At 44.8% G+C, this 16,468-nt stretch overlaps 1 protein-coding gene across 1 annotated transcript in view; it reads left to right on the top strand.

Annotated features, from left to right (window-relative positions):
• The window catches only part of KLHL6 (kelch like family member 6), a 39,335-nt gene that overhangs the window by 19,724 nt on the left and 3,143 nt on the right, over positions 1–16,468 (top strand). Inside the window, exons 3-6 of the mRNA XM_027861974.1 lie at positions 5,040–5,489; positions 7,793–8,030; positions 9,279–9,481; positions 11,699–11,912. Coding sequence (XP_027717775.1) covers positions 5,040–5,489; positions 7,793–8,030; positions 9,279–9,481; positions 11,699–11,912 — 1,105 coding nt within the window. The remainder of the gene's footprint in view (positions 1–5,039; positions 5,490–7,792; positions 8,031–9,278; positions 9,482–11,698; positions 11,913–16,468) is intronic.

The raw sequence follows: 16,468 nt of genomic DNA, 5'->3' as shown, positions 1-16,468 counted from the left end.
TCCTGCATGAGACTCGATCTCCCCTCACTGTGCCTCTACATGGGTTCTTTCCTATGCCTGGAATGTACCTATTCTTTATTTTGCCCCAGGTTTTCTCCAAGACTCAGCCCAGGTGATGCCTTCTGCATGCAGCCTTTCCTATTGCCATCTAGTGCTGGTGCCCTCCCACCAAGGTCTCCTGGGCTTGCTTCATATGTGACATATACACCTATCTATACGCATGTTGTTTCAATCAATCAACAAACATTTCTAAAGCACCTACTATGTGTCAAACATGCCACTAGGTATTGGGAATACAGAACCACAGATGAAACATTGTTTCCCCTTAGGGAGCTTACATTCTATTGGGCATGGGGAACAACATGTATGTAGTCAACTGGCAGGCATTTATTAAGCACTTTCTGTATGCCAGGCACGGTGCTCAGAGATAAGGATACAAAAACAAAGAATGGAACAGTCCCTATTCTCAAGGCCCTTACATTCTATGGGGAAGCAAGTTAGATACATGGTAATTAGGGAGGGAGGGCACAGTTGTCTCCCCTGTTAGAATGTAAGCTCCTTGAAGGCAAAGCCTTTTCCATGTTGGTCTTAACATGCCTACATAGTGGCACATAGTGGGCGCTTACAACATTTTTGTCGATTGACTTATTGATACACAGAGATACATAGTTACACAGGCAACACCAGGGTAGGCTCAGAGATCAGAGCAGGGCCATCAGTTTGTTTTTGTATTGAATTAAAGGGACTAATCAGAAGGCAGGACCACAGAACCTGTGGGAGGTGGGGCATGGTTAACAGTCTTTTGACTACTTTTAGACTCTTACCCAGTTTAGTAATATAGACGCCACAGCCTGAGAAGCAGGTGAAGACTTGAAATGCACCTGCGTGGCTTCCCGGAAAGTGCTCGCTCAGTGAACGGACCACTTGAGCCGGGGACACCCCGTGCAGGCTCTGTAGGGAGAAGTGAACCCACTGAAGGTGGGCCGCAGGTGGCCTGAAAATTGAGTCTCACTTATTTTTATCCTTTGAGCTGAAAGGTTGAAAATAAGTAAAGCCCCAGTCTAGAAGAATTTATCTAGAGGCCTCGAGGCGGCATAATGGATAGAGTTCTGGACTAGAGCAGGAGAAGACCTGAGTTTGAATTCTTCCTCAGATACTTACTAGCTGTGTGACCCTGGGTTAATTACTTAAACCCCCTCTGCCTCTGTTTTCTCATATCTAAAATACTGATAGCCAGGTTGTTGTATGGATCAAATGAGATAATATTGTAAAGTATTTTGTAGACCTCAAATCACTATATCATCATCCTCATCCTCATCCTCACCATCCTCATCCTCATCCTCCTCCTCATCATTGTCATCATCATCATTGTTATTATCATCTTCTCATTACAGGAGAACTGGGTGCAGGTAGAGGAAGAACCAGAGCCAAGTAGGTTCAAAGGTACCACATGGACAGGTCTGGGTCTTAGAGCCACAGAAAAAGATCATAGATCTGGCTGGAAGGCTTAGGGTTAAGGATAGGGTCAGAGTTCAAGTTGGAGTGAGAGTCTGAGGGTTAGGGTTAGCAATAATCTAATCCAACACTCTCATTTTGCAGATGAGGAGACTGAGGCTTCTTATCTCTCCCTTCCTCACGGGCTCCTCCCCATTTGCCCTAAAACACATTCAAGTCTCCACCAGTCTACAGGAAGCTGCTCTCCCAGACATGAGGTCATCTTTTCTCCTTTTTTCCTCTGTGTAGCGTTTCATCCTGCTGCATACTCCAATGAACCTATTCTACCAACTCCCCAATTTCCATGTTATGGTAACATCACTTAGGTTCTCATGCTCAAAGGGAACACGTTATCTTTGACTTTTCTCTCTCCTTCACCTCCCACATATGTCCAATCAATTACCAGTTAATAATAATAACAATAATTTATCAATCACTTACTATGTACCAAGCACTGTGCTAATTTGCAGGAGTATAAAGAAAGGCAAAAATAGCCCCTGCCTTCCATTATGGTCTAATGGGGATAAACAATTATATACACACAAGGTTTACACAGACTAGATTGAGAATAATCTCAGAGGGAAGGGGCCAGTGAGAGTTGGAGGTGGGGCTAGGGAAGGCCTCCTGTAGATACGCATTTTAAGCTAAATCTTGGTGGAAGCCAGGATGCAAAGGTGAGGAGGGAAAGCATTTCAGGCATGGAGGACAGCCAAAGAAAAGGTATGAATCCAGGAGTTCACGGGTAACTTTGGAGAGAGCACTTTGAGTTGATGATGAGGCTGGAAGCCAGACTGCAGAGGGCTTAGAAGGGAGTGAGAAGAAGGGAAGTGGGGGGCACCCATTGTGGACAACCTTCTCAAGGTATTAACCACAAAAGATAAAACCAGGATGATAGCTAGTGGGGATGGTAGGACCAAATGAGGGTTTTTTAAGGATGGAAGAGACATGGGCATGTCAGTAGCTAGCAGGGAAACTGGAAGAGATTGGCGTTAAGAGAGAAAGAGAGTATGATGGAGAGAGAAATCTTCTGGAGAAGATAAAATAGATAGAATCCAGGGTGCATGCAGAGGGAATTAGAAGGGCCACCTCTTCCTAAGAAACAGGAATAAAGAAGGAGATTGTTGGGGAAATGTTATGAGATGAGAAGAGGGAACTCTGTTCATGAGATGAGGTCAAATGACCTCAATTTTTTTCATGAAATTTGGGGCCAGGTCCTCAGCTGAGAGGGTAGGGGGAGGAGCTTACAGAGGAATGAAAAAGTCTGGAACAACAATCATGGTGAAGGAGTGAGCGAATCGATCAGGGAGATGCAAAAAGATTGCTTTGCCAAAGAGGGCATGGTTGAGATGATGGAAGATAAATTGTAGAGGACTCAAGTCGGCATGATTCTGTGATTTTTTCCCAGCTCTGTTTGGCAGCATGGGAGGGAAAGGAGGCTAATGGTGGAAAGAATCTCAGGTTGGTGTTTGGCAAGGCAGGATCGGAGACAGAACAAGGGAGGGAAAGATTTGAGCATATGGTATAGGATGGATTTGGTTCACCAGGGGATCAAGATAGGAAGGAAGGAGAGGGTCGCTAGAGCAGGGACTATAGCCTGAGGCAAGAATTGAGGGGTCAGAGGATTGGAGGTCACCAGGAGGTTGGAGAACAGGGTTAGGGATCGTGAGATAGAAGGGGAAATGGAATGATAAAAGATTATGATCAAAGGAATTTCAGGGTTGCGAATGTGGAAATAGACCACTAATGTGTCGTGACCGTACGCACGCAGCTGAGGTTGAATAGAGGAGAAGTCATAGGAAAGGAGAAGCATGAGATGGAGTAGGTGGTCATGGGAAGTGAGTAGAATGAGGAACTGGGAAATTAGGCTGTTTATGGGAACATCAATGTGCTGCCATCTTCTGGTAGGAGAGCAAGAACTGGGGAGGAGGGAAAGACTGTGAGCCAGGGAGGGATTCACTGAGAATGGAGGGAGAGTGTCCTGGGGGCTGGAGTAGGGGATAAGCCTGGGCACTTAGAACCTTATAGGGGGAGAGGCTGCTGAGCAGGGATGGTAGAGGTGAGGTGAGCAGCGTTCACATGTCTATGACCACAAGTTGGTTCTGATTACGAGCATCAGTTTCTAAATGGCCAGAGGTCATTATCTAACTGACTATATGTACACACACGCGCACACACACACACACACACACACACACACACACACACACACATTTTGATAATGATATCTAGATAGATAGATAGAAGCTAGGTGGTGAAGCAGATAGAGCTCCCAGACTGGAGTCAGGAAGACCTGAGTTCAAATCCAGCCTCAAACACCTAGCTGTGTGACCCTGGGCAAGTCACTTGACCTTTGTTAGGCTTCATCCACTGAAGAAGGAAATGGCAAACCATTCCAGGATGTTTGCCAAGAAAACCCATAATGGGGTCATGAGGACGTGACTGAAAAACAACTAAACAAAGATGCCAGCTCTGTTGCCTGTACCGTCATTGGGGCAGTCCCTGCTATGAGTGAAAACTGTCTTGCCCAAGTCCAGGTGTTTGGGCCTGGGATCAGATCAAATTTCCTTAAAATAACAGCAAGGTTATGTCTAATAGGGAGCTAGGTTTACACAGATAGTCATGTGTACATCACAGATGAAAAGGGATTAATGGATAATGATCGAATTTGACCCTGACAATGAGAGGAGTAAATGCACTCCTTTCCTTCCTTTGGAGCGCTGAGGGACTGTGGCATGGAACAGTTACTCTGTTCATTAGTTTTGCTGAGATTTCTCTCTCTCTCTTCTCTCTCTCTCTCTCTCTCTCTGTGTCTCTCTATCTCTCTCTCTGTGTCTCTCTGTCTCTTTCTCTCTCTCTCATCCTTTGTTATAAAGACTAGATGTTTCTCTTGGGAGAGGCAGTTATACATTTGAAAATAAAGATGATGCAAAAACAAAATATATCAATCAATTTTTAAAAATATGCAGAGGGGAATTAACGTCCCTGATAGTCATACTTGCTTCACACTTCGAGTGCCTGAAATTGCCGGCATGTGGTCCCTTTCTCCATCAATGTAGAGTGCAACTTCTCCAGAAATTAGTAGGCAGTGTTCCAGAGTTGCCCCACTGAATTCAATTTGACAAACACATATTTAGCACCTGCTGGGTGCTGGCTCAGCACACTTTAGTCACTTTTCTCTTAACATGGGAAAAATACAGCCCTCTTTGCCTGAAAGTGGTGGCCTGAGCCAGATGACATGTTGAAATTTGAACTTGGGCTGTTATTTCAACCCTCTAGGCTTTAGTTTCCTCGCCTACAAAATGAAGGAATTGGACTAGATCACGGCTTCATAGGTCTAGATTTGGAAGGGGCCCCAGAGGCCATCTAGTGTATTTGACAAATGGGGAAACTGAGGCTCCCAGAGGCAAAGTGGCTCACCCAAGGTCATATCTAAGGTCGTTCAGTATCTAAAATCCTGCAAGCCTATGATTATCTTCATGATCCCAGACATGAAATAGGAGTCCATCCCTTTCTGACATGTTCTAATTTCATGGTGTTCCTTGCAGTTCCTTAGGATGGTAGATGCCTGTGCCAGCTTTCTCACTGAAGCCCTCAACCCTGAAAACTGTGTTGGAATCCTGAGACTGGCAGACACACACTCCTTGGACCACTTAAAGAAGCAAGTTCAAGGCTACATCATCCAGAATTTCACCCAAATCTTGAACTATGATGAATTCCTGGAGCTCCCGGTGGACACCCTCCACCATACCTTGCAGAGTGACGACCTCTATGTCACTGAGGAATCCCAAGTGTTCGAGATGGTGATGTGCTGGGTCCGGCACAAACAGTCGGAGAGACTTTGTTTGCTCCCGCGTGTCCTGGAGAACGTCCGATTGCCTCTTCTGGACCCCTGGTATTTTGTGGAGACTGTGGAAGCAGACCCGCTCATCCGACAAAGTCCTGAGGTCTTCTCGCTCTTACAGGAAGCAAGGATGTATCATCTCTCTGGCAATGAGGTGGGAGGAAAATGACAGCTGTGTAGAGCAAGCCAACCCTGTGCTTGTTTGAATCTTGGCTCTGCTGCTCATTCGCTGAATGATCTTAGACAATGCCCTTCCTCTGTCTGGTCAGGCCTTCCTCCTTTATAAAATGAGGAGAGTAGACATCTGTAGGGACCCCTCCAGCTTTACATCCCATGTATCTATGCGTCTGTGGCAGCCTCAGGAAAATCAAAGTGGAACTTGGCCAAATTTGGTCAGCATTTTTATTATTTTGCTTCATTTACACACGTGAATAAGGTCCCCCTCATCCCTAGAGCTTCTTGGGCTCAGATTACACCAAGCCAGGTTTACAATAATTACATATTGGGTCCTGAATGTTCTCCTTACAGTGTCTATGGGAGGTCTAAAATAATTTATCCTAGACCAGGCAGAAAAAAAAGTTCTATTTGGGAATCTGAGTTATGTGGCGGGTTCTGGGATTCCATTAGCAAGTTGGAACAGGGGGTATTGAAGATTTGTTAATTGACCCCTTGGAATGCTGGAAACTAGAGCATGGCCGTGAGGGGATGATGAGGTGTGAGGGAGAAGAAGGGACAGGGAGAAGCCAAGCATGGCAATAGCAAACATGGCAGGGCCTGTGGGTGCGAAGCAGGTAGAAAGGAGGGATAAATGGGGCTAACAACTGGAACAAACTGGGTTTTGTACTTTGGATTTTAGGGATGGGGATGAGGAGGGGAGGGAGAGGGGAAGAGAGGCTCTACTCACTGCATCAGACTGCCTGTTAATGATAACAATGATGATGATGATGATTGTGACGATGATGATGATGATGACGAGAGGCAGCTTGCTGTAGCAGACAGAGACTCGAACTCACATCCCACCTCGGACACACACTTAGTGCAACACTGTACATTCCAGGAAGCAAGCCCTCACGTTAGCCGCCATGCCCTGTTCAGATGCAGCCTGGAACACCCCAATTTCCACCTTGCCCCTGAGTGGGTACCTTCCCACCTCTTTATGTCTCCCTTTTATATGGTGTCTTCCCCTTCTAAGCTCCTTTAATTCCTTGGGCTTAGCACAGTGCCTGGAACACAGTAAGTGCTTAATAAATGCTCTGTCTATCTATCTGTCAGTTTAATCTCTCTGGGACTCAGTTTCCTTCTCTATAAAATGAGAGGGTTGGATGAAGTGACTTCTGACCTAAGATTCAGGATCTCCAACTGTCATAGAGATGATGTCCAAACTCCCAAAACTCTGAATCTCAATAACCCTTTGCTATCACTTGGGGTGTGGTAGGGGGCGGGGGTGCAGTGCAGGCTGGGCAGGGGAAGCAGGGTCCTGAGGTTCAAATCCTGCCTATGCTTCTTACTCCTTGTGTGACACTGGGAAAAATCATTTTAGACTCCCTGCCTCTGTTTCCTCATCTGTAGAATGGGGAGCTCCCTTCCAGCTCCGGAATCTATTATCCTATGGAACAGGGGTGGTGATTTTGAAACTGACCAGCCTGGTTAACCCTCAAACCTTGTGAATGATGGTGCTGCTCTCTGGTGGCTCTGGCTTGTGATTGCAATAACAATAAAAGGGGGATTTATTTTATCAGAGCATGTATTATCATCAACATGGCTCACACTTACGGTCACTTTACAGTTTGTAGAGTGCTTTATAAGCAGTATCTCATTTTGGTCCTCACGGCAACCCTATGAAGTTGGGGTAATTATTATCATTTTACTAATGGGGAAAATGAGACTCTGGAAAGGTCGAGTCAGCGATCCACCCAGGACCACTCAGTTAGTAAGTGTCTGAAGCTGGATTTGAGCCCAGCTCTTCCTGACTCCATGCCTAACACTCTAGGCACTATGCCACCCTTCTTCAACTTCATGTGAGAATAAGACCAGGAAATAGCGACAGGAGCAATCTGACCATTACAGAAATGATCAGAAATACAAAGAAATAGAAATACACTGGAGCACGGCTTAATGATGCTTCATCTACGAAGCAGGTGTTTCTGACCCAGGGCCTGGGTTATTCCCCAGGAGTCACACAATGTGCTGTACAGACCAACCATGCCCCATCTCCTTTGTGGAAGAATAGAATCATTATCTATAATGGAGCAGAGACACAGGTGTGAGTCTCCCAGCCTCTATTGACTTCTTGGAGGTGAGAATTGAGAAGATGAAATGCTTTATATGTTTGTCAGTTTGAGTCTTCAGCATTCTTTGAAATGAGTTTAGAGTGTTTTGCAGACCTGCAAATATTAGCTATTGTCATGACTATAAACAAATTTGCATTTTTAAAGGATGTGTTTCTTTGGTTTTCAGATTATTTCGGAGAGAACCAAGCCCAGGATGCACGAATTTCAGTCTGAGGTCTTTATGATCATTGGAGGCTGCACTAAAGATGAGAAGTTTGTGGCTGAAGTGACCTGCTTGGACCCACTGAGGCGCAGTCGCCTGGAGGTAGCCAAGCTCCCAATTACTGAGCAGGAACCAGAGAGTGAGAACAAAAAATGGGTGGAGTTTGCCTGTGTGACCTTAAAAAATGAAGTCTACATATCAGGTAGGGTGCCTCTGCGGTCTGAACGTGACCCTGTGGACCAGACTGTCCATGGGTTTTCTTGGCAAAGACACTGGAGTGGTTTGCCATTTCCCTCTCCAATGGATTAAGGCAAACAGAGCTTAAGTGACTTGCCCAGGATCACACAGCTAGTAAGTGTCTGAGGCTGGATTTGAACTCAGACCTTCCTGACTTCAGACATAGCACTCTAACCCACTGCCACCACCTCACTACCTCGAGACCATGGGGCAGGTCCAGAAGCTGAGATGGAGTCAGTCATCCCAGCCCACCCACCGCTGGTGTAGACGCTCCTTCCGGCTTCAAAGCCATGATGATACTTCCTGCATATGCACCAGAGAGAGACTGACAAGCCTACCAGGTGCCCCCCTCTGGAGAGAACCCTCAGAACTGGGGGAGAAGGGAAAGTGCAGAGGGGGGCCTTTAGGCAAGGGGGTCTGGGAACCCCTTGGACAGACTTCAGGGGATCCATGCTAGAATGAGAAAAAAATCCTTATTTTTACTAACTTTTGGTTTTCTCTGTAATATTAATTATGCAATTATGTCATATTTCATTTTATGCACTTAAAGATGTGATTTTGAGAAGGGTCGGTAGGCTTCCCCAGACTGGCTGCCCAAGGGCTCCAGGGCACAAAAGAGGTTAGGAAGCCTTGCTCGAGGCAATGGTCTAGTAAGCAGACAAGCACTACATTGCTCTGTATTTGTAGTTTAGAAATTTGGTTCAGTTCAATGCCAGTTAATCATCTATTCTGCGCAAGGCGTTTGGGATACAGACAAGGCCAAGCAGTCCTGCCCTCATGGATCTTACATTCTACTGCTATGGGTCCTGTCTGTTGAAATAGGAGAGGAAGTAGTTTGGTACAGTCAATAATCATTTATTAAGCTCTTACTTTGTGCCAGACACAGTGAAAAGGATATTGACTCTGGAATCAGAGACTCTGAGTTCAAATCCTACTTTTGATGTTTACTCCTGTGTGACCTTGGACCTAATATTCCTAAGCCTCAGTTTTCTCATCAGTAAAATGGGGAGGAAGGCTCCAACCAGATCTCCTCTCCAAGGCCCCTTCTGGCTCTGGATCCACAAGCTTGTGAGACACAGTGCCTCAAAAAGCAGCATCATGTGTCTTACGGTTTTAAAATCTTACTTCCATCACTGGTCCAAAGTCCTCATTGATTTCACATAGAGTTTTAAAGCTTTCTGACCTAACAACCCATGTCTTATTTCCACTGTAGGTGGTAAGGAAACACAACGGGATGTCTGGAAGTATAATTCTTCCATCAACAAGTGGATCCAAATTGAGTATTTAAATTTTGGCCGATGGAGACACAAGATGGCGGTTCTGGGTGGCAAAGTCTACGTCATTGGCGGCTTTGATGGTCTGCAGAGAATTAATAATGTGGAAACATATGACCCTTTTCATAACTGTTGGTCAGAGGTAGAGTCTAGATGTTTTTCCTGGGATATTTTAAAAGTTCTATGTCTTAAAAAATTCTTTAAATCCTTTTGTTCAACCTCCACCTTTGCCCTTCCCATTCTGGAGTATCTTGTTTGCTGCTAGAGGGTCAGGGATGTGGCCAGTCGCTTACCGTCTATACCCCTCCCTTCAGAAGGTGGTGATCGCAACATCCACTAAGGGAAATCTTTTAGATGCCAACAGAGAGAATGGCTTCAGCTAGAAGACAGAAGGTCTCTTCCAGGGCAGCATCGTGGGCGTGTCTTCAAGGCTTTCTTCCATCCTCTGTCTTCTTTCGCTTGTCAGCTGGTGTGTTTGTACCCAGACATGGCATTAGGCAGTGTGGTGTAGTGATTAGAGGAATAGGCTCTGAGACCTGGGGGCTGAATCTGCCTTCAAAACTTTATTAGCCTTGTGACCTTGGGCAAGTCACTTAACCTCTGTAGGCCTCAGTTTCCTCATCTGTGAAATCATCCCTTGTTTATTCATTAACAGTTAATCATTTACACAACCTAAGGTCATGGGGGTAAAGCTAGACGGGGCCTCAGAGGCCATGTGGCCCAACCTCCCTCGTTTTATAGATGAAGAAGCTAAGGCCCAAGGAGGTTTAAGTGATGAAGCAGGGTTGGGGTTTGGTCCCAAGTCCTTGTCATTTCCCATTCAGCAAAATGGCATTAAAGATCTCTGACACTCAGCAATAGCAAAAAAAAAAAAAACCATTCCAGCATTTAATGTAGAACGACAACAAAAACCGAAATATGGAAAAACTCCAAATCTGACATCATTGGAAGAGTGGTGTCACTGGTTTCAATGGGGCATTGCCCTCGGAGTCAGGAAGTCCTGGGCAAGTGGCCTCCTTGTGCCTCAGTTTCCTCATCTATAAAATGAGGAAGTTGGATTCAGTGCTCTCAAAGGTCCCTTCTGGCTCTAAATCCAAGATCCTGTGATCTCCAAAGAGTCACAGGACTGGAGCCTGGGTAGCCTGGATTGTTTACTCTAGGGGAAGGAGGGAGAAGGGCAGAGAACAACACGGCCCTAAGCTACCTGCTGGCCCGACAGCACTGGACCCTGTTCAATGGAGATCCCTGTATGGACCAGAGGACATCAGACCGTAGATATAGAGCAGGAAGGCCATCTTGTCCATCTCAAGACCAAATGAGGAGGCTGAGGTCGAGGGAGGTTAAGTTACTTGGCCAAGGTCACACAGGCAGGTGGGATCAGAGATGGGATTTGACTCTACTGTGTAAGAGAGGTTGCTTGGACTGAAAAGACAAGACCTGAATTGTTGAGTAGGGTGGGGGAGAGGATGTGCTGACATTGTGGCATTCCCATGAATTGTCATTTGTGGAGATGGCTTTTTTTTTTTTAATATGGTCTTGGGTATCTACTCCCAGAAGTCTGTGCTGAGCCAATGACTCATCAGGCTGAGGTTGGGAAATGATTCCTAGGTGACAACAAGGAAAAACCGTTCTGTCTCTACTGGGTTTAGGGTGTGTCTGTCAGCTCAGCTGATGGCACCACCCTAGAGCAGGGTGTAGAGATTCTGGAAGAAAGGGGACAGGTGGAGGCAGTGGGGAATGGTACAAAGGACACTGACTCTGGAGTCCAAGGTCTTGGGTTCAAATCCCACAAGTGACCATCAGCAAGTCACTTAACTCACTTAGCTTCTATGGGCCTCAGTGTCCTCGTCTGTAAAATGATGAAGTTGGTCTAGATGGCCTCTGGAATCTCTTTCAGATCTAGATGGATGATCCTTTGATCTCTTTGGGCTGAGTTTCCTCCTCTGTGAGATGAAGGATGCTTCCCTCTGAGTCACAAGGAGATGCTAGTAGTCTTATTTGAAGAGGCAGGGCCCCGAGAACAAGGACAGATATCTCATCTTCTGAGACTGCATCAGTCCTTCTTTGATTCTTAGGTTCCTAGATTTAGAACTGGAAGGAACATTGAAGACTGTCTAATCCCACTTCCTCACTAACAGGTGGTAAAACTGAGGTCTAGGGCGGTATGAAGGGGCAGAACCAAAATTTGAACTCAGCTCCTCCTTCCCTAAGTCCTCCAGCCATCTCTTCACCACCTCACACCCTGTCTAATATGTTGGGGTGAAAGAGTAGGGGGAGTGGGGAGGGGATTGGAGAACCAGACTGACTCTGTCCCCTTTGGTACTGAGACAACCATCTCACTTCCTCTCCCGGGGTCCAGGCGGCCCCTCTCCTGATCCACGTGAGCTCCTTTGCCGCTGCCAGCCATAAAAAGAAGCTGTATGTGATTGGGGGAGGACCCAACGGAAAGCTGGCAACGGACAAGACTCAGTGTTACGACGCTTCGGCCAACAAGTGGTGCTTGAAGTCGTCCATGCCGGTGGAGGCCAAATGCATCAATGCTGTCAGCTTCCGGGACCACATCTACGTTGTGGGTAAGTGGGGACCGGAGATATAGAGCTGAAGGGAGCCCTGGAACCCATCTCGTCCAGTCCCCTCACTCTTGGGGTGAGGAAACTGAGACCCAAGGGGAAGTGACCTGCCTAAGGTCACCCAGGTGGCAAGCATTTGAACCCAGGCAGGCTTTGAACCCAGGTCCTCTGACTCCGGGGTCCATGCTCTTTCTTACCATATCACATTGACCACAAGGAAGTCATAGGATCCTATATCTGGATCTGGAAGAAACGTCAGATGCCATCAATCAAGTCCAGCCTGCTGATTTGATTCAGCCAGTTCTATAAATATGAGTAGTTTTTTCATTAGTTAGTTAAAAAAATAAAAAAAGAATAGTTCACACCTACTTAGCACACTATGATTTATAAAGTCCTTTAATACATCATAACAACCAACAGTCTGTTCTCAGGGCTACCCATCTGGCCCCAATCCCTCTGCTGACCTCCAGTCTCCCATCTCCAACTGGATTTCCAGTAGCCGTCTTAAACTCGGTTAATGATAATGTTTCATTTTTTTCTTTCTTTTTGTTCCTCCTGCAAATTTTGATGAACTAAAAGTCTATTTTCTTGTCACATTCACCTCCCCTGACCAAAAGCTGTCCCACAGGATGGGAAAATTTACTTAAGACCTTAAAGATTCCTTAGATAGGAAGCCAGAGCAAGAATGTCAACTGTCCCTGACTCCTTGGGGCCATGGAAATCATCCTCCTCATTTAGTTTATTTGTGAATCCTCTAAATGTAGTTTCATTTGCAAACTGACACAGGTCAGTCCTCTGTAGAGTTTGATGGAATCTGAGTCCTTAGGGGATGTATGAGATGATAATTCTCTTAAATTTGTTCCATTTTCCATGACATTGAAGAAAGCATAGGTTTAGGAATCTCTCTTTTCTTGCATTTTTATGGCCTAAAAAGAAATGTACAAGATTGCAATATTGAAATGAATTCTTTGTCACTGGAATGTAATACTACCTGTAAGAAGGCTTGTTAGAATCCTAATGATTATTCAGGTTTCCTCCAAGGCCTAAATCTATGCTTGAGGATGATAATAAAACCTCGGTCTTTCCTTCTATAATTTCCATCATGGTAAATATATTTTGGCAGCAAAATACCTGCCACACGAACTCAGAGAAGAGATATTTCTCCCATAATGCTCAATATGCATAAAACAGAACTCATTATCTATCCCCCAGATCCTCCCTTCCTACCTTTCTTATTATTGTGGAGGGTAACACCGTCCTTCGGTTCCCTTGGGCTCACAACCTAGGTGTTATTGCTGTCTCTCATCACCCATATCCAACCTGCTGCCAACGCCTGCCTTTGCAACATCTCCTGAATATGTCCTCTTTTCTCCTCTGACACCGCCACCACTCACTCACTCACTCAATATTTATTTAGCGCCTACTGTGTGCCAAGCACTTGGCTAAATGCAGGCTCTCTCGTCAGCCCAGTCCTGGACTATTGCACTAGCCTTTGGAGGGGGGGGAGGCGTCTCCTTGCATCTCTTTCCACTCCAATACATCCTCTATTCAGCCACTCAAAATAATTTTCCTAAAGTGTAGGTCTGACTATCTCTCTCTCTCTCTGTCTCTCTTTGTCTCTCTGTCTCTGTCTCTGTGTCTGTGTATGCCTCTGTGTCTCTCTGTCTTTCTGTCTCTGTCTTTCACACACACACACACACACACACACACACACACACACACACACACCTCAATTCACCCCCACCCTGCCCCATTCAATAAGCTCCAGGGGCTTCTTATCATCTCCAGGATCAAATACAAACTTCTCTGTTTGGCCTTCAAAGCCCTTCACAGCCAAGACCCTTCCTATCTTCCCAGTCTTCTTACACCTTACTCCCCAACATGTACTCTTTTGATCTAGGGACACTGGCCTCCTGGCTGTTCTAAGAAGAAGACCATCCATCTCTCGACTCCGGACATTCTCTCTGGTTATCTCCAATCTCTGGAACACTCTGATCTTCCTGACTTCCTTTAAGTTCCAACTAAAATCCCACCTTCTACAGGAAGCCTTCCCTCTTAATTCCAGAGCTTTCCCTCTGTTAATTATTTCCTATTTATCCTGTCTGTCGCTCCCTTTGTATATATTTGTTTACAATTTGTCCTCCACATTAGATTGTAAGCTCCTTGAGGGCAGGGACTGTCTTTTGCCTCTTTTTGTATCCCCAGTGTTTAGTGCAATGCCTGGCACATAGTAGGTGCTTGATAAGTATTTGTTGATTGATTGATTAAGGTAGGTAGTGCAAGAAGTCATAGCCCCATTTTACAGATGAGGAAACTGAGGCTCAGAAGGGTGATTTGATTTCCTTCCTTCCCTGTGATACAGAGGAAGGAGCACTGACAGGAATGAGTGAACCTTGGTTCAAATCCCAGTCTGATGGGAACTACCTACACGACCTTACGCAAACCCCTTAGGTTGTCCGAGCCTCAGTCTCCCCATCAGTGGAATGAGGTGTCAGATTAGATGACTTCCGAGGGTCTTTCCAGCTACCGATATAGGAGTGTCATGGCCAATAGATCTTGAAATCAGGACTTCTGACTCAAAGTCTAGACTTTTTTTTTCGGTTGGTATTATAATGTATATTAAAATAATGCTATGAGTTAATAGAAGAGCAAAGAACCAAAGAATTAAAATGCAAGCTATGGAAAATCTCAGCTAAAACCCGAATGTGTCCAAGGTAGCTAACTAAAAGCTCGAGAAAGTCCTCAATAAAATAAAGGACTAGGAAACAATTGGCAATTTTCAGTCCTCAAAGTTGTGAGGTCTGCATTTTACATCCTTTTCTCAATCAGGAAAAAAAATTCATTTTTTTAAAAATTTAGATCTTCTTTTTTTAAAATTTTTTTATTAATTTGTTTTGATTTATCAGCAATCATTTCCATATGCTTTTGAGTTTAAAATTTTTCTCCCCCTTCCTCCCCACCACCCTCCCCAAGACGGCACACAATCTGATATAGGCTATACAAATACATTCCTATTAAATATATTTTCACATTAGTAATGTTGTAAGTAACAATTAGAACCAATAGGAGAAGCCACCAGAAAGAAGAAACAAAACTCAACAGAAGAGAAAAAAAATAGCAATTCAACTTCCATAGTTCTTTCTTTGGATGTCAATAGCATTTTCCATCACGAGGCCTTTGGAGATGTCTTAGATCCTTGTATTGCCGGGAAGGGTTAAGTTTATCAATATTAGTCATCACACAACATGGCTGTTATTGTGTACATTGTTCTCTTGGTTCTGCTCTCTTCACTCAGCGTCAGACCATACAAGCCTTTCCAGGTTTATCTGAAGTCAGCCTGCTCATCATTTCTTATAGAACAATAGTATTCCATTACATTCATATACCACAACTTGTTCAGCCATTCCCCAATTGATGGGCATCCTTTCAATTTCCAATTCTTGGCCACCACAGAAAGAGCTGCTATGAATATTTTTGTACATGTGGGTCCTTTTCCCGTTTGTGTGATCTCTTTGGGATACAGCCCTAGAAGTGTTATTGCTGGGTCAAAGGGTATGCACATAAAAAATTCTTTTTGAATGTTATGTAACATATACATAAAACAAGATAGAAAAACACATTATAAACTTGTAGCAATGGCTATAAATACATTATCTTACATGTTTCTCATTGCCAATAGGTTGGTTATGGTATATGCAGAGCGCAAAACTGCTAAGATAATAAAGACCAGATAAATACATGTCAGTTGTATGGTAGCATACAAGGGGCACTCCCGTCTACCCACTCTAAAAAAAAATCATGTAATACTGTCAGAAAAAAGTCCTAAGACTACATATTTTAATAAGAAATAAATTCAATAAGGAATTAAAGATAAGTTATGCAGGTTTTCTCATGGCTTTAAATGAAGGACTTCTCTAGCTTTTGCCTCCTAGAATACTTAGCTGCCTCCATGTGAACTGCCACCTTAAAGACCCCTGGCCTTGTCATATGGTCTGACTTTATATCCTTAGTACGTCCAGGCCTTTCCTTCTGCCCTGCTGCTCAGCCCTCTTAAGTGTGTTGATTTCCTCAATTACCATGTGAGCCCTTTTCCTTCCCATCCCTCCCCCTTCCTTCCTCCCTCCCTTCCTTCCTTCCTTTCTTCTTTCCTTCCATGACTCAGTTTAGGTGCCGCCTCCCCCCAGACAATCCTTCCCTAATCTCTACTCCCTTCTACTCTCTACTCTCATCTTTCTCAAATTTTCTTGTGTTTACTTCTCTGTATAAATGTATATATATATATATATTGCATACACATACATACCCACAAAATATACATATGCATGTATTCACACACCAAGGTGTGTATGTGTTATTGGTAAGGCCTCCCTCAACTAGAACGTGAATCCTTTGTGAGCCAGGACTCCCTCTCTGTTCTCTGTGCATCCCACTGCTTGGCACAGGGCTTGGCACATAGGAAGTACCAATTGTTCCATCACCAACCCCTTAAAACAGAAGCTCTGGGAGGGCAGGGGCTCGTTTCCCTTTTCGTCTCTCTGTCTCTGGTGCCCCACACATGG

Source organism: Vombatus ursinus, unplaced genomic scaffold, assembly GCF_900497805.2.
Source record: "Vombatus ursinus unplaced genomic scaffold, bare-nosed wombat genome assembly UNPS02014768.1, whole genome shotgun sequence".
Classification (NCBI taxonomy): Eukaryota; Metazoa; Chordata; class Mammalia; order Diprotodontia; family Vombatidae; genus Vombatus; species Vombatus ursinus.
The sequence above is the reverse complement of the archived record's forward strand: the minus strand, read 5'-3'. Positions and strand labels throughout refer to the sequence as shown.